Below are 19,418 nucleotides of genomic sequence, written 5' to 3' on the forward strand. Positions count from 1 at the left end.
TAACAGGCAGAGAAGGAGGGCAAAAGGCCATTTGAGCGACAGACAACTTTAAGTAATACTGATCAGAGTTTAAGAGTCGCACAGAGAAAAGAAGTGAGAGCAAAGTGCGAGCTAAAGGAAAGGGCATCGGGGTCATCATGCCAAAAAGCACTCCTCCCTAATTCTCATCAGATGTTGTCGAGACTGGAGCCCCCACTCTGCTTATTAATCTGTTTTAATGGTTTAATTAATAGCAGAGAGCAGACTGCAGAGTTGGCTCAGCTGGCTCGAGGAAGGAAGGACACAGCGAGGCGCTGCAACCGCAACTGAGGACGGCTTCCTCCGTCTGTCTCTCACTCACTCACTCATATAACAATGTCTCATGGGAGAGGAGTTAGCTCTTTTGTGGTGGACACTTGATTGTCTATGAGTCGTCATCCTCATGCTATAGAGCTGACACGTACCCGCAGTATGCTGGAATATGTGTCATTGAAGTTGCTGTTGTGGATAAGTTGGCAGTCTAAGGCACTGTTAGCCTTGTTAGCTCAGTTTTGGTTTTGTTAAGTGGTGCGAAATACCCTCATATATGTTATTGAACACTACATTTATTGAAGGCTTTATTCTCTAATAACTTATGAGGCTCTTTTGAAGTAGTAGTGGCTCCAAAACCAATTAGATTTGTGGTGAGAGCAGTACGTAACCATGAAACATACAAGTAAACTCGACAAACTCTCTCTTTAATATTCTGTTGCTTTAACCTCAATGGGCTTGGCTGAAATGAAGGTGTTTGGTGAATTATGGGTACACCGTCTGTGTCAGCAATGCCAGGGCTCTTGAGTGACAGACAGACGCAGCCATACACTGCCAGAGTTAGAAGTTGCTGTGGCTTGCATAAGCTTGATGGTCGGTGTGTGGCTTAAGGTGGTCTTGTTGTCTAGACTAAAAGTTTAGGGAGGTTTTATTCTTTTTGGACTTTGTTTTACATTTAGCAGTCTTTGATACATCTGAAAATAATATGGCTGAACCGTAGGCCTGTCAGTTGATTATTATTATCATTGGCTGAAGGGCTCTGTTGGAAACACTATCCAAATCCCTACAGTGCACAGCAGTGTTGTTTATGAATCTGTCGACAGCCAAGTGAAACAGCCTCTTCCACAAAACACGACTGGAATCCCAGCAGATAGAAACGGATGATGAACCCGTTTCCTGCACAGTTTGGTTTACTCTGACAGGCCATACAAGACATCTTTTCAAATTCCAATCCCAAGCTCACAATATCTGCATCACGGAGGATCGCCATAGGAATGGGGAAGTAGGTAAATGGAGTGAGAGAAGTGGGGGTGCATGAGGGCAACATATTTCCCTCCTGTCACACATTCTGGCTTATCAGCCTCTTCTGTAGCCTGAGTGAATGACAGGAGGTCTGGACTGTGTTAATGTGGTGTCAGCACAGGCTTTGTTCTAGACGGCTCTGCTGGGGATGAATGGGGGAGAGAGAGCAGAAGAAAGCATTAAAGGAATAAATGAAAAAAAAATAAAGAGAAAGCATGGCAGGTGAGACAACCTGCCGTGCCATTACGAAAATATTTGCAGTCTGATTTAGAGATATAAAATACTATCTCTCTGATGTCCAAATTATTTGTATATCGCTGGTCTTTTGTGTGTGTGTGTGTGTGTGTGTATGTGTGTGTGTGTTTCGTACTGTATTTTATCTTTCTCGATGTTTACCCTTTTGGTTGGCTGCTAAAATCAGCAAGAATTACTTCATACATTAAAACGAAGGAGCTTCACACACTCCTTGGTATAGCAGTTTCATTTTAATTAATTGGGTCTCTCCAGTGTATAGACCAAATTACTTTACAGTTTATTTGATGCTATATTGAGAAATGTAATATACTATATGTTATTATCATCTAGGATACAGCTGTTTATTCAGGTTAATAGTTGCCAATATAAAAATGCTAATTTTGCCCTTAAATCATTCTGTGGCTACTCTTTAAAATGTTAAGCAATATTTTGTTTGACAAAAAAATCTTAATTAAAGTCCACTTACTAGCTTTTTCCAGAACCTTCAACTGCATTGTATCGCTGGTGGCTATGGTCGCTGTCTGCTTATCTGTTATGAACCTTGTGTGCCGCATTGCATGTGGGATATTTATACTGACGTAGTGTCCAGTGTTTGCATACTTTAATATTTTACTGGAAATAGTATGCAATTCACGTACTATTTGTTTCATACCAAGGTTTCAGACATGCTAAAAAAATCTCATACTGTTTCAGTATGGAATTTCAGACGCAATCATTCAGTATGGTATCATGATAATTGAGCCATTTCTATGACAACTGACTGAGCAAACTCAAAACACTGAAAGCTCCAGAAAAAGCTAGTAAGTGGACATTTTGTGTGTGTAAGTTAGTACTATCTCCAAGTTCAAGAATTTTATTTTCATTATTTTGTCCATCACTGTTCATTTTCTCTGTATGCCAGTAATAGTTAAGACCCTACTTTACTTACATTTAAGTCTGAGTAGATTCTGTTCCACTGAAATATTAACAATATTTTGTTTATTGATGTCTGTCTTTGACTTACCCAAGATATGAGCTGTTGACTGGAATGATGTGTGTGTAGCAAAACACACGCTCCTCAGAGTTGATACTAGAAGAATTTCTTAATGTTTACAATATTTAGTCGATTAAAGCATCTTGATCCCAAGAGGAGACGCGTGGCAGCAGTGAGCTTTAACTCGACCCTGAAAATATAACACATCCGTCTCTGTGCGGATGTACTCTCTGTTTCCTTGTGTCTGTTGCAAGGAGGCGGCATTCACTGCTTCTGCACTGTAAATATTTGTGGTCTCGATGTGACTGACCGAGAGATCCCGGGAGAGGAAGCCTCGAGATGGACATAAATTGAACAGAAGAATTAAAATGACAACGAGAGGTGGAATTTGTTACAGTAAATGTTAAGGAGGACTATGAAAAGTGTTGAAATGGGAGGAATGTTGCAATCATTATTTATTTTCTTCTCTCCTTTCACTCTCTGGCCTCACCCTCCACCCCTTTGCAGAGGTCTCCAGTGATAATGTTTTATCACTATCTTATACACTGTCACTGACACTCGCTTACACACAAGTATACACTATGCAGATATCAACACATTTGTGGCGTGCTTCACATGCACACACCTCTGACCCATTCAAATATACCACATTCAAGGATCTGACACATAATAGATGCCTGGTAATGGTGCAGAGCCAGGCCTGTTTATATCACCTGAGAGAGTACAGACACTACATACTGTATACTGTAGTTCTGAAAGATGACAACATTGAGCTTTTAAATCATTGGTACATTTACGTTCACTAAATCAAAATGCTTTCTGTTGCACACTTGCTTTAGATTTGAGTCATTCAATATGTGCTCCTTTCTGGCTGCAAAGACTAAAACCTGTGTATGTTGTTGGAAACAATCATTATGCATGGTTTGTCCAGTCTGTACGCTCCAGCTAGTCTTCAGGTTCTGTTCCCAAGTTGATAAATACATGCTCACTAGGCTTTTTAAATTTTTTACTTTTTTCTAATTTAGTAGTAAAAATAATTAACAATAGTACATCAGAATATGTATTTCATGAAAAGAGTTCATTAAAGGGCTTGCATAAAGAGCAATGTGGCAAGACGGTATTACAAAGCTAAAGTTTTTATTGGGGGTGTATTGAAAATTGTAAACTTTAGCCTGTTGGTCTTTAATTTACCAATGTAATAATGGTTTTGCTATTCATACCAGTTTTGATGCTCAAAATGTTTTTCCTGATGGTGCTGCAGGATGAGAGGCCAAAGGAGTCACTAAAAGGATTTATTATGCTCAGCTGGCAAACTGTCCATTTCATTTTGATATGTTGTGAAAGCATTGTGGCCTGATGATGGCACTGGAGGAGGCTCAGGAGGTCAAAAACATTAAGATTCAACATCTGGGGACTATGAATATTTACAGCAGATGTCATGGACTCCAGCCAGTAGTTTTCAAGATACCTTGTCATTTACCAAAATGTCATTAGCACCACTGCCAGCAGATGGATGAAAGGAGCCTAATACTTGACACTGGCCTTCTGTTTGCTCAGTCATTGTAATTTGCACTTCAATGTTTTCAAAAGTAAATATATTTCTACCAGAGGAGGCACATTTGGCCAACTCATCCAACATGTTACATAAACATGCGTATAAAGACTCTCTATTTCCTCCAACTGCACAAATCCTAATCCCCACAGCATCAATAACCACAGCAGACTGTCTGCTTCTGTACTTGTCTGTACTGTGTCTGTCCAAGTCCTTGTTTCTTAATGTTTTTGTGGTAAAAATAAAAGCTTCAGTTGCTCAACATGAATTCTGGCCCAGTTTTAGTTTAGTTTTGAGCAGGGGGCAAATGCTTGGGACTTCCTGAGGACAAATGGAGGAGGGTGTTTGGGGGTCAAGTACCACAACCACCCCGACTCCCCCAACCCCCATTAATTGCTTAAACTGATTGGATGGATGCTTGTGTTTTTCTTTGGTGAGCAGAGAGTGGAAAGAGAGAGAAAGAGAGGGAGGGTGATTCCTTACCCCGGAGTCATGCATCTTTTGTGGTGGAAGGATAGAGAGCTTTCAGTGACTGGGCAAAGATCAGACTGGCTCAGTGCCAGACAGAGAGAGACAGAGTGTGTGTGGGGGGGATATCACCACTAATAAGATCAGTAATTAAGATTATTTATATTGGACATAACTGCAAAGTGATTTACAACCCGTAATGTATAATGTTATATTCTAATATGATGTTATGTAAATAAAAGACAAATAAAACATCAACATGTGACTACAGAGGAATGAAATGGGCAAATAAGTTGGGTTCAACTATTTATTTTTTATTTTTATTTTGGGCATTTCCACCTTCAATAGACAGGACAGCTCAGATATGAAAGGGGAGAGAGAAGGGGAATGCATGCAGGAAACCGTCACAGGTTGGACTTGAACCCTGGACCCTCTGCATTGAGGAATAAGCCTCTGTATATGTGCTCTACCAACTGAGCTAACTGGCCACGGGTTCAACTATTTCTAAAAGAAATACTGTATATCCTTTATAAACCTACCTGTGAAAGCTAAACACCTGCAGCTCCTCAGGCTTGTGGCACTGTAATGCAAAGGAACAAACTCTCCCAGACTCATTCATGACAGAAATGTCAATGTTGAATAACGGATAATTTTTTAACAGTCAGGGATTTTTGCTGACATTTCTGGTGTGCTCACTTTACTTTTCACCTCAAAATAAAGTGGTAGATAATCAGGTTAAACTGCTTGAATGTTCACAACCTAACTGATCACCCGAACACACGTCTCTTAGTTTGGCTCAACTGTTGTACATTGCTGGGATAAAACTTAACACTGGATGTTCCTCCCTTCTCACTATCTCCGCTATTGGGCTTAGCGCTTCCCTGGATGTTTGTGATTGGTTTAGAGAAATTTCTCCCTATCCCAGAATAAATATACGGTGTATATCTATACGGTCTGACAATGCAAGACTAAGTGTTTCTTGTCCCGTCGAACATGATGTCGTGTTTCCTCAGCTATTACTTTGTGATTACAATGTTATTATAATGGATATAAATGTTGGCCGAAGCTATGAAAATAAATCCCAATCTATGATAAACCCAAGTAATCCTTTAACAAGTAATAGATAAAATTGGGGAGAAATAAAGCAACATGAGGTTCAACAATTTAAGATAATTTGGCAGCTCACCAGAAATACGTAGAAAGGAGTTTTTCTGCTGTTTTTTAAAGAGCCCAGAGTCTGAGCTGCCGTTAGGTGTTGTCAGACAGTCTTTCATGTCATTTGGTGTTTGAAGTTTTTGCTTTATAGCAGATTGTATACATTAGTCTTAAAGTACAGGCAGTGTTGAAATCCATATTTGTCTCTCCCTCAACGCCATTCCACTCCCCCTCCCCTCATTAAACGACACATATAGGTCTGTAAAAAGCCTTAATTGATGACTACTGCTGCCGTGTTTGTAGGTCAGTGATGCTGTAAAGCAGACACGATTTGTGTAAACTGGGCCTAATAGGACCATCCTCTGCAGGAGATGAAAAACAAGGAACCGTGAAACAGCCAGTGGTGCGAAGCAGAACCTCACAGTGTCATTAACTCTTTTCCGTCTTTCTTTTAATCACTCCATCAATTTCTTTTTTAATTTCCTCCTGCCTTCCACTGCTAGGTCTCATCCCTGCTCCTTCCTTTCACAGCTTCCCCCTCTTCTCTCCGTCTTTCCGTGCATCTCTCCAGATACCAGACGTAAATTAGCTATTTACATAGCGGGATTAATAAGAGCAGAAACACCTTTTGTTAAATCTGCTGTGATCGGATTCCTGGCTAGAGGACTTGCCAGCAGCACGGTGGAGACACAAACAGACTCTCAGCACAGATGTACAGATGTACTGATGTACAGATGTTTATTTATGTCATCTCTATGTACTGTAATTATTTGCTCATAATGAATTAATTATTGAATGTCTTCATGAACTCTAGGGCTGTCCTCGACTAAAGAAATTCTTAGTTGACTAACACTTATATGATTTTGTTGATTAATCGATTAGTTGATGTAATCGACAGAGCTGTGCTCTTTGAGAGGTGATTAAGACTAGAAAAGCACAATATAAATGTAGTTAATTAACCATCTGTAAAACTGACTTTCTCCACAATTAATCCTGCAAAAGCACCACTTTAAAACTTGTGTTTACCAGAAATGTGCTCATAAGTTTCTTGGAAATGAGTAATTAAGCATGAATAAGCATAAAAAATGACTCATCAACTAAAGAAATCTTAGTCGACTAAGACCAAAACGACCGATTAGTCAACTAATCGACTAAGTGGTAGCAGCCCTAATGAACTCAAAAACAAAAGATATTGGATTTATAAGTAATATGGTTTGTTTGTTTGTTTGTCAGTCTATCAATTTATCAGTCATTAATTTAAAAAAAAAAATTTTATAATCTTTTTATAGATCAATTTAACGGTAAACATTCTCTGATCTGTTTTCTAAAACAAATGACTGTGAGCAATTTTCATTTATATTTGTGAAACTACGATATAGTTTGTTTAAACTATTATTTTAGTTTATTAACAATACTCACATTAGTCTTTATGAAACGCATTATAAATAAAAAACAAATATTATAACAATAATGGGGTGCCTGGGTTGGTCTATAGAGGTTTACTCCTCGACGCAGCGGCCGTGGGTTCGACTCCGACCTGCGGCCCTTTGCTGCATGTCATTCCCCCTCTCTCTCCCCTTTCATGTCTTCAGCTGTCCTATAAAAACAAAGGCCTAAAATGGCCAAAAAATAATCTTTAAAATATATATATATACATAACGATAATGAACCCCTATTAACTCACACTGTAGCCAAGAATAATATTTTTTTCTTTTTAAAGGTTTTTTCAATCGTGGTCATGTGTGCCACCAACATCACCCAGTGCTGACAAAGTACACATTGTTTGGAGGCAAAAAAAGTCTCTGCCATGACTTTTTGCACTTAAAATATTTTTTGTGATTCCATTTCTCTCTCACACATAATTTAAACTGAAAAATGTGCCCATGGGAATTTAAGGTGGAATGACATTCTCCTTGAGCATCTTAAGTGCTTTTCTCCAGTGTTTTTTTCAAGGCCTTTGCCCTTCTTCATATCCAACATGTTTGTCCCTTTCTGTGACCCCTATCCATCTCTGGATATTTTCACCGACCCTCTTCAGTGCTCTTTCAGCTCCCTCCTACTTCCTTTCACTTTCTGATCTTTCAGTTGTGTGTGTGTGTGTGTGTGTGTGTGTGTGTGTGTGTGTGTGTGTGTGTGTGTGTGTGTGTGTGTGTGTGTGTGTGTGTGTGTGTGAGCTGTTGACTGAAATCTCTCCAGTTGGTGGGAGGTGATGAAGAGGGACACACGCTACGTCAAGGGTCACAGGCTAAGGATGGAGGAAGTCAGTAGCTGCCAGCTTTCTGAAAGAGAAGCATTCTCTCCCTCTCTAAACCACAAATCTGCTCCTGTTCTGACACAACGGCTTCTGTGATTTAGTGTTTGGGTGTGGAGAGTTGGCAATTGTTTTCAGTCTGTTTGTGACTCTCATTTGGATTAGCATCTGCTTTATGTGCAGACAACACATACACAAATAGGGGTGTCACGATTTCAACTTTCAAAATTAGAAGCAGGATCAGCAATTCCCCCAGTATTTTTTCTCTACTCTACCACGCCTACTTGCGCACGTCAAAAGAAAAAAACAACGGCAGACACAGTGTAGCTTACCAGCTGGGAGCATGCAAGACACAGGGTAACGTTAGCTTACCGGTAGCCTACAGCTGCTCTCCGGTAGCCTACAGCCATGACCACTGCCAGAGTCGGAGATCACAGAGAAACAACAACAAATCCTCCTGCTTCCCTTAAGTCACCAATGTGGCAACATTTTGCTTTTCCTGTGAGTGAGTTATGTAAACAAACAACCAAGGTAAAGCACGTGGGCTCCGATGGGACTCCATGGTGCCTTCAGGTCGTTAAACTAATGGTGTATTCAATTGTGCCACTAAGAAAACCTCTGAGAAACTGTGAGAACTGTTTTTGCAAAGTACCCTTCTGCTATCTAGTGGCTCTTATTGTGGCATTGCCGTCCCTGTTGAAATAAAAAAAGTTTAAATTAAATCGAATCGTGCCCTTAAAATCGAAAGTCAAATCGAATCTTGGATTTGGAGAATCGTGATACCCCTATACGCAAATATATTGATACACAAAGAAACACATAAAGACACAAGCACGCACTGGATGTGCCTGAGTCCTGCAACTGAATCTGTTTAGCAAAAAAATATCCCTGAGCTCACAATTCCACATGGAAGCACCAACTGTGAGGCTACTGTGGGAATGGCAGAGTGTGTGAGTGTCATGTAGGTGTATGAGCATGTGTGTGCATGTGGTGGTGTGTTTTTTGCACATGCATGTACTGTATGTGTGCATGCATGTCCGATAACCCACCCATCATCCTTGGAATTTGGTTAGTGTTATGCTACATGGTCCTGAGTATACTGAGATCATACCTCAGTCTTTTATCACAAGATTTCACAGCACACTAACATCTGTAATCATGCACACCAGACTGGGGACCAAACTGTGTTTGTACAGTTGTTTAGCGGTTTGCCTCGCTCTCTCTTTGAATCCCAGTGTTCCTGGAGTCTCTAATAAGCGAGCAGGACAGTCTCCCTGTCCTTGGGAATCCGCAAGAGGTATCTAGCAATTGCGGTGAAGTCATTCTCCTTTAGGAAGAGGATTGAATAATAAGCAGGCAGACAGCGATGGAATAGCCACTGAACTTCCTCAGTTTCCTCTCCAAAGACTGCCTTGCATCACGTAGCATAAGTTTCACATTCTTGGGATCAGGGGGTTCGTGGAGGTCCGTTTCCGACCCAGATGGAGGCTGTGTAGGTGGACAGCTGTGCAGCAGCCACATCTCACCACCACCCCCACCCCCACCCTTTTTTCACTCCACAATCCAGCTGGAGAGCAGACCAGACTTTACTGAGAATCTGCCGATGTAATTTAGAGCATCCTGACATTCCACGAGGATGGGATTCCCAAACTTTCTTTGCAGCAGGTGACCCATGTATTGAGGTTGGAAAATTCCTGTGACCCTTATCGTTGCAAACACAGACACATTGCACTTATTGGTTTCAGTTTTTGATTCTGTGACGGCAAAATGTATTTCCAAGCAAGAGGAGATACTAAACCAGATGACAGCTGTCTGTAGGCTGGCTGTGTGATTTTTCTCAGTGGATTTTAAGTCTGAAACCAACTGTTGAAAGCTTCCTGGTTCATAATAAATAGCTGAAATAGTCAAACAGTTTTTTAGAGTTGTAAGGGTTCCAGTGTCATGCTCAGGAACACTTCAGCAGGGAGGAATTTTCTTATTTACAGTCATTATGTTTTACACTCATTTTCTCTTGTTTATTTTGTTTTATTGGTGCTTGGTGATGCTACACACACAAGGTCGCTTCTTGGTATAACAGTACCTCACAGAATGATCTTCACTCTTCTTCATGAGGTCTTGAGTCCTGAAACATGGGAAACTCTGCGAAATGGAGCAATGTGAATGAAATGGTGAATGGTAGACAGATGCTAGTGCTTTCTTATGTTATGGTGGCTTGTCACTGAGGCAACCATAAGTGCAATGAATGGGGGTTGGTCCAGATGAATTCTGCATGAGGTGCATATAGTCTGCTGGCTCAGATTTGATGTATATACAGACTGTGTTTACGTCAAATTTAAACTGAGCACCAGTTTCTTCATGTCTCTGTCAGGCCTTTGCGTGAATGTATGTCTGTTTTTGTGGGCTAGACTATACATTTTAATTGTCCATTTCCATTGTCTATTTATGCACCTCAAGTGTGCAAGTCTCATTTAAGAGTGGAAAGTTTCCTCGCATGTGAACATTGTTTTCTTAGTGAAATACCCTGGAATTTAAGTCCCAACTTAACAACATTTCTTGTGTGAGAGGGCCTTCGACCACAAGTAGCCATTCCTCTGTCCAGATTTAGCAGCCCATTCGCAATATTGCTGCACTTCCTCGGTCATTGTTTGGCTTTGAAGACGACAGACAGACAGAATTGGGTCACGGCATCACAAATATTATAGGACCACAGAATTATTTGTTACTTTTACTGTCTGCTTTGCACATATTTGCCCATTATTGTTAGCTACTCATTGTGTCAGTGACAGTTATGTTCCCAAACTTTTAATCCTGTCTGTTGTGGAGTGTTTCCAATAGTAGATTGGTGTGGGATAGGATTAAGACCTGGACTGCCTGGTCATATGCTTAGGCTTGCTAAGTTATTCTTTGATCAGATATTATCTAAGTCAGGAAACTTTTGTAACTTAATACTTTACTTTGGTTTGCCAACGAAAAAGTTGAAAAAAATAATGAATGGTTATAACATGCTTATATACCACAAAGTAGGGTATTAAAAAAAAAGTATTATTTTTAAATTGGTGCTGAATCTCAGGTATAATATTGGCAATGATATAGAAAAACCCACTACATCTTATACTTGTTTTTCTCTATCTAAGATGCAAAGCGAACAGCGTTTCTTTTTCACTTGTTGTCTGACATTGTGAAAAGCTCAAAAAAACAAAAAAGGTCAGTGTCATCACATAGTGCGTCCTTGTGATTACACTGACCAACTAATAGTACCAATATAATACAAACCTTTTTTTCATTTAACAAACAAACCCAAGTTTTTAACGTTAACTTTTGGATTTAGTGGAAATATATGCAGCCATACAATATGTTTGGTTACATTAAATAGTCTAAAATTGTCAAAATCATAATGTAGTAGTTGATAAAAGAATAAGTAAACAAGATCTGACCAGATGTTTGATGCCCCAGGCTTACTTGTGAATCAGACTTGCAAGATTTGCCTAGTTTAAGGTTTTAGATTGTTTTAAGTGTTTTATAGATCATTCTCCCTGTCATGAAAAATAAGTGGTTTATGTTCAAGATAACATGTGGGAAGCAGTGTGTGTGTGTATGCTTACTGTATGGATAGGCATGTGTTTTTGCAAGCGTGTGTTTGTGGATTTTGTTGGACTAAGCAGAATATGTCCCTCTAAGATGAAAACCTCTCTCTCTCTCTCTCTCTCTCTCTCTCTCTCTCTCTGTTTGTCATTGTGGCTGAAGAGGCAGATGTTCTCGTTCTCCCTCTGGATCTCCTTTCATCGTTTCCGTCCCAGTCTGTTTTTAGGCCTGGCTAATCGAACACAGCCTCCCCCCAGAGACTCAAGAGATTCTCGTGTGATAGTAACTTTGGCTCCTGGGCCAGATGTGTCTGCCAGTTTAAATGACTTACTTCATAGTAGGAGAAAGGACTTTAACAGATGAACTGGCCTGTTCTTGGTTTCGTTGTTGTCTTTGACTCGCTATTAAATCCTAAGATTCCTGAAGTATTCTTTTATTTATCGTGTTTTGAATGTCAGTGACAGCTAAGCTAGTTAACAATTACATGACTGAGTCTTTGAATTCAAAGGTGAGGTTTGGACTTTATGCTATCTGAGTAAGAGTTATAATCTTAAAAGGGAACATCAAAATCTGTTTACAGGTCTTGGAGTACTCTGCGTATGTGCAAAAATAAAAATAAAATTGTTTGTGTCTCCAGAGGGAGTGGCGCAAAATCAAATCAAGTCATGTGACTTGAGGCAGCACTGGTTGGTGCTAAAGACTGTAAGTTTTAAAATTAAAGAAATCTGGGAGTGTGGATTTTGAAAGAAGTGAGCTTTCCAGACCTCTGTAGCCCGTTCCTCATTTCTGTTTCAGGCTAGCGGCTCGAGGCTACATTAGCTGACCGAAGGTGCTAGATTTTGACAAGAAAGTAGAATGTGCGGAATAAAAAAGATGATATCTCTGGTTCAGTTTTTTGTGTCAACTGTCCCTTTGTGAGTCTAATCATATTATAGGAGTGCAATGCTAATTTGGTGCAGTACTCTTTTAAAGGATAAAACTAGTGTAATTCCATGTCACACGACACAGGACAGAAGGTCAGTGTCTATGGGATTAACTCAGAATAAATAAAAGTGACCATCTACATTGTAATGAAGTTACATGTCACCCAGTGCAACAGTCTGGATTACTGATGTGCTTTTAATAGTTTTTAGACAATAATGGAAGTCCAGCAAGGAAGTCAAGCTTTGGCTACTGTATACAGTAGATGATAATGATTAAAAAGGATCAGTTTGTGTTGATTTTGGTATTTTTGGTTGTTGAAAATACAGAATATTGTCAAATTTTTATCCTTTGAAAGGAGGCAGAGAAAAAGTTGCCAGTTTGCAGGAATGATGAAGCAGACATGCCTTGTTGGAAACTCAGACATCCATTTTGATAACTCTGTTTATATAATTTCCTGTCTGCTCTCAAATGATTGGTTGGCGTTCTCACAACTTCCTTAATTAAAGTAATATTTCAATCTGATGTTGCAAATTTGTCAAGAAACTATTCGAAAAACATTTTTAAAAGTTATAAGAATCGGAAAGCATGAAAGCCTGTGATGTTATGATACATCATCTAACTTATTAAGATTGCTCAAATATTGCTTTAACTTTAAATAAATAGCTTCTGATCATGGAGGCTTGCTTTTTCCCTTTCCTAAGATCATTACTGCATACAGTAGATCTCTTTGACCAGCTGGTGTCCCTCAATATGGTTACAACCAGTCCAGACACAGCAGGCTCTTTCTGTTTTATGGTCGTCTGGCCCACTGGCGGTCCACTTCCTCTCTAAATGAAGGGTACAGTGCAGTAGAGTTAACTCCACAGCCATAGGCAATAACTAGATGGACCCAAAACGAGACTATTGGCTGCTGCGTAATTCAGACCAGTGCCGGGTCCAAACACAATTAGTTTCAGTATGGGGTCTAACTGACTTTTGGCTCAAGTCATGGAGCAATGATACACTTTAAAGGAAATTCACACAAGTTTCTCCACATTCACCTTCCAGCTTTTCCTTTTTATTTTAGATTCATGGCTGCTCGTTCTTTTATCATTTATCCCTTCCTGTCCATCCCTCCCTCCATCATTCGCCCTGATTCCCACAGCCAGAAGCCATGTCTGGTCTTTCTAAACTTTGTGTGTGTATGTGTATATGTGTGACCATGTATCTGTCTGAGAAGACTTGAAACAAGTGTTTATGTAGTGTATATGTATCTGTGTACATTTCTACTTGCCAGCACATGCAACCTGCCAGGAATTGAAATGTAATACTGTATTTTTTCGATACAATATTTCCACTGTTGCGCTGCCAGTGAATTATTATTTATATTAAAAATAACTAGGCTTCCTGTAAACCTTAAATGAAGCTGTAAAACAGATTCCTGAGGACTTGAACAGAGGGGACACTTTTAGCTGTCGGTCCGTGTTATGTAAGATGCCTCCTCTGAGTTTAAAGGACGCATGATAGAGAAGTTGCATCAGCTGCTTTTGTTATCAAATGGAAACTGCAGACTGTGTGTCAGAGTGTGTGTGTGTGTGTGTGTGTGTGTGTGTGTGTGTGTGTGTGTGTGTGTGTGTGTGTGTGTGTGTGTGTGTGTGTGTGTGTGTGTGTGTGTGTGTGTGTGCGCGCGCGTGCGTGCGTGCAATGTGGGTTACTGGGTGCATTTTAGTGCCAGCAGCCAGCTTTACAGTTGGTTAACATCTCCTGGCTGACCTGCTGCTGGGTTTCAGCTAAGGAGAGAGGCTGGCATTGGCTCAGCAGTGGAAATTCACACCTGGCCTCTGGCTTAGCGGCGAGTAAATGAGTTGTGAAGAATATTAGTACTGTGGATTCTCTGTTGCACCTACCGTACAGAACGGCTTGTAATTCAACCTGCTTGTTTTTTTAAAATCACAGTTTACTTTACTTTACTAGTTTAAGCTTAATGACATAAACTGGAGACCTGAACTGATGCCAACAAAGACAGTGCTATAAAGTGATATTATAATTTTTATGTACTGAAATAGTAGTAAAGCTCTTAACTAGTCTTGCTGCTGACACTAAAGGGTTTTGAAGATATCCTATGTGGATACAGGTTTTTCTGCATGTTTTTTTTTTACATTTATTATAAGTGTTTAAATGATGTGTGTGGGTCTGGGTTGAGAAGGTTTATGATTTTCTCATTTAAAGAGCACAACACCAAATTAAACAAGCTGTCTGAAAACTCCCATTTTCTCTGTAACCTGTTTTGATTTGGAAACTGCTGTAGTCAGTACTGTCCGTTTCGTTTTTCCAGTAATTGAAAACATTTGGATTTGCTTAAATAGAGTATGACGTAAGAGTGCAGCACCCAACTGTAATCTGTTAAGAAATTAAGTTTGTTTGATCCATATGTAATACAGTTCTGTCTAATTCCATTAAATTCTATGGTTTAGCAGTAATGTGTCTGAAGCTATGATTGCAGTCTGGAGTCAAAGATTGGACTATTAACCAGCAGCCTCATATGCATCGCTCAAACATGCACGTTCAGTTAACCCATGTCATATGTGCATGTGTATGAAAGGTGGACCAGAAAACTAGTCAAATTATACTATAAATGTATCAATCAAAAAATGTTGATTCTAGGGTTTACTTTCCATATTGTAAGACAAATCAGCATCACTAAAGCACTTGCTATTAGAAATTAAAATATTTGTGATTTTAGTTAAAAAATGATTAATTTATAGGCAAAGGAAATATAAACATCTCATGGAAAACCTATAAGCCTGACCGCATAAGTACTTGTGTCATCAAATCTTGGTTTTGTCCATATGCTTCAACTCAGCAATGCTCTTTTCTAAAGTCATTTTTTTTATTTTTTACCTGCAATCTCTGCTGTCTTAAAACTTTTATAGCATTGGCTCCTCTCTGTCCTGCTGTTATTAAAGACATGTCTGAGCTTGCAGCGACCCTTTGAGCTGGGATGTTTAGCTCGTGAAGATCTGTGGCTTCATGGGAAATGTTCATAAAGGCCACTAAAAAAAGTTTTTCTACCGTCCTTATCTAGGCAAATGAAGCAACATGATATTGAGAGAGACTCTGTTCCAAGGCTGTATTTTTAGTTATTAGGGTAGTAACACATGTTAATGGGATTTTGAACGAGGTTTCCTTACTCCTGAAATAGAACCGGAGTACAGATTAAAACATAAAAGCACAGTGGTACAGCATTAGTCAGTTAGGATGCACATAAAATTGTAGCTGAGACAATTAGTCAACCAATCATCCAAGTCATTTTTAAAAGCTAAGATGCCAGATGTTCTGTGACTCCAGGCCCCAAATATAAACACTTGTTAGTCTTCTCAGACTTGTATGATAAACTGAGTATCTTTGGGCTCCAGACAAACGATAAGACCAAACAAGACCCCAGAAAAGCCAGCCTGGGTTCCACGAAACCACAACAGGCCTTCCTAATTACCTTCTGACATCCAATAGACCGAACGATTAATTGACAATACAAACATTTGTTAACCATTTTTAGTTTAGTCATTTTGTGGTAACTCCTGAGAGGGTTTTCTAAACTTGATGACTATGGGCGTGATGGGAAAACAGTTGGTGTGAATCATATGTACAGGTAAACAACTACAGCAGTCATCAAAGATACAGTGGCTGTAATGTGTTTGTGCTGCTGGAAAGCTTTCTTTAAAGTGGTTTGGATTTACAGGATCAAAAACACCAAAAAAGAAAATTGCGTTGACTTTGGACAGCAACTGATAAAGCTTTTTCCCTGCAAAGTGCACCAGTAATTGCTGTGAACTATGGGAATTATCAACACAGCAAATTGCTTGTGTGGAACTTCCCGTATAATAGCTGATAAGGGTTGTTGTCCCTGGTAATAACATAATTCAAATCATCATCATCTGGATTTTGGAGCTAATTTAAAGTAGTTAATCTAAAAACATCAGCGACTCATGAGATCACTGAATATCAGAATTAGACGCACATTACGTCACTGAATATATTACAGTGAATCACAGGTTTAATCAGTTAATCCGTAATTTATGAACAATCCCATGTGAAAGTAACCTTTAAACCCAGATGACACTGTGTGATGGATTCAGTCATTTATTTTCACTCCTCTAAAACGCTGTGATGCACTGAGACAAAGTTGATTGATGGTGAATGGAAGAATGTTGGAGGACCTTTATATGACCCCTGCTGCTTCGTCTTTACAGCATGTCCTCTGATCAGACTCAGGTGATGCTAATAGGAAACATACTCGTTGTTATGTCTGTGTCTGTGAGTGTGTGTATGTGCAGGTGATCAAAAGGGTTTTCTAATGTAGCCCATGTGTGCTGACATGTGAACTGTAACTGGTTTTAGATGCTCATAAACCTTTCTTTGATTGTTGCATTTCTTTGCAAAATCGTAAAATGTTCTGCCTTTTTCGGTGCCACAAAACAGTTTTCACTGCTTGGAATAATTAAGATGGTGAACTGAAATTGTCTCTTTTACCTAGCCAGTGAGATCATTTAGTCATTTTTGCCTCATTTTCCGCCACTACATGTCCAGACATGAATATGATCAAAGTCTCCTCATAAATCTGTAAAGCTGTTTGTTTCAGTCACGAAGCATTTTTCGCTGTCTTGCAGTAGCGAGCCAGTTTTTCATTTCGACTTAATTTTCTTTTATACATGTCCATCATCCAATCTTTCCATCCAGCTGTCTTTTTGTGTCTTTTTTTCTGTGTGTGACATTTATAGTGAACATAACTACAGTATTTCTTCTCTGCTCTCGTCCCTCTAGCATGTCCACCCGGCACCTATAAACCAGAGGCAACACCAGGAGGCCTGAGCACCTGCCTGCCATGCCCCGACTCGCACTTCACCTCCCAGCCAGGCAGCACCTCCCTCAGTGACTGTGTCTGCAAGCCGGGCTATCAGCCAATAGGCATGACCTGCCAGGGTAAGAGTAACTGATCTGTTAACGGCACTATCAACTATATTTGATTTAGTTTGATGGGTCTCAACCACGGGCACTTGTCTGTGCGCTTTTGCAGAAAATCACTTTTGACACCTTCATTTGGTGAATTTTATGAAAACAGATTAGCGATTCCACCTGTCTCCGGTTCATGCTTTACCATTTGTTATTTTTACTATTTTAAACATTAAATGTCATGCAAGGCGTTCCCAAGAAAAAAGACCAGTTATTAAGAGCAAAAAAATTCCCTCCTTCTAAGTGCATGCTTTTAGCTCACACCCAACAAATCAGTTAGTCAAGGCAAGCAGACCACTGTGTAGTCATCCAGCTGTGTTTGTAATGATGGTGAAAACTATATACAAGTTTTAACATGTGAATAAACATGTGCATAAAGTAAGAAATATGGGAGAGCCAGTAAGGACAATGGATAAGGATAGTAAAAATGTAGTGATGCATGAGGATGAATCAAATGTAAGAGAAACACAGTATTCCACAGAAGTATGAGGTTAGTATCAGAGCGTACCATATTGTGAATCTGCTTCCAGTAATTTAAGTAGTCCTCCCATTCCTTGAAGAATGAGCCACTGATTTCCACACAGCCGTTCATGTGAACACAACAATGTTCATTAATCATCAGTTTCATAGAGTGAGTTGTGCTTTATCTTCCTCCCTCTGTGGAGATTGGGGAGGTAATGTTTGACAAACTGTAATTTTTTGCTTTCATGCTTTATTATCCTTTTTGTCAGGAACATTAACTTTTGGCTTTCTGTGTGTGTGTGTGTGTGTGTGTGTGTGTGTGTGTGTGTGTGTGTGTGTGTGTGTGTGTGTGTTACATTGTTTGTTTTTGTATGTCTTTTTGTGTTAGCTACAATATGAAATTCAGGATTTTACAAAATTCTTCTCCTCTCCTCTCCTCTCCTCTCCTCTTCTCTCAGTGGTATACTGTCCAGAACTGTCTCCTCCTGAAAATGGCTTTTTCGTCCAAAATGTTTGCAACAACCACTTTGATGCAGCCTGTGGTGTGCGATGCCAGCCAGATTTTGACCTCCAGGGAACCAGCATCAGACTGTGCCAGGCTGATGGCACCTGGTCAGGGACACCTGCCAGCTGCAGAGGTGAGGAGGAAGCAGACCACATGATGATAAAATAGAAATCATCACAGATGGAGGTGTCCTGAGAGTTTACCAGTTCAACAGAATCATGCATTCACACTGCCTCTAATTTATTGCTGATGGGTCACTAGAGTAGAGTTGAGTAGAGTAGAGCTGCAGCTGAAGATTATTGACATTATCGATTAATCTGCCATTGGGTTAGGGCCATTTTTTGTCATTTAATGGATTTATTGTTTATTTTATACAATGACATCAACATTTCCCTGAGTCCAAGGTGATAGCCTGCTATCACCTAATAATAATTACATTACAATAATAAAGACAAAAAAACAAGACAGAACTGCGAATAACCAAGCTAAATTGTATTGGTTGGGAAAGCAAGTAAGCACAGAAATCTGATTGGCTGCTGATAGCTGATGATCACAAAGAGTTGTCTTTTCTAGCCTGTCGATCATGTTGATATCAGTCAAGCCTCTTGATAACTCCTTAAGGAAATAAAAAGATGTGTTTGTGATCATATTGCTTATTGGAGCTGTGTTCCAGCTCCAATTATAGCCAAATACAGTATCTCCACAATGTATACATTAGTGACATGCTTTTTGCATACTGCATCTGATTTTACAGTACTGCAGACTTTGTATTATCTTGCATAATGCACACACGTCTCTTTTAATATAATGCTCCTGGCTATGCAGTGATTACACACAAACAATGCAAGCTTATCTGATTGATCGCAGTAGGTTCCCCAACACCACGTCTCATATGATTCCTCATTAAGCTATGGGACGTTTATCAAAGCCCTCAGAGCCTGCTGCCTCCCTTCTAATGTCTGTGAACCCTCATTAACATTTATATAGCATT

General features: G+C 39.6%; 1 protein-coding gene across 2 annotated transcripts in view; it reads left to right on the forward strand.

Annotated features, from left to right (window-relative positions):
* The window catches only part of svep1 (sushi, von Willebrand factor type A, EGF and pentraxin domain containing 1), a 104,935-nt gene that overhangs the window by 39,997 nt on the left and 45,520 nt on the right, over window positions 1–19,418 (forward strand). For both annotated transcript variants that reach the window (XM_031289870.2, XM_031289871.2), the window contains exons 4-5: window positions 17,272–17,430; window positions 18,381–18,560. In XM_031289870.2, the coding sequence (XP_031145730.1) occupies window positions 17,272–17,430; window positions 18,381–18,560 (339 nt within the window). The remainder of the gene's footprint in view (window positions 1–17,271; window positions 17,431–18,380; window positions 18,561–19,418) is intronic.

This window comes from Sander lucioperca, chromosome 17 (genome assembly GCF_008315115.2).
Source record: "Sander lucioperca isolate FBNREF2018 chromosome 17, SLUC_FBN_1.2, whole genome shotgun sequence".
In the NCBI taxonomy this organism is placed as follows: domain Eukaryota; kingdom Metazoa; phylum Chordata; class Actinopteri; order Perciformes; family Percidae; genus Sander; species Sander lucioperca.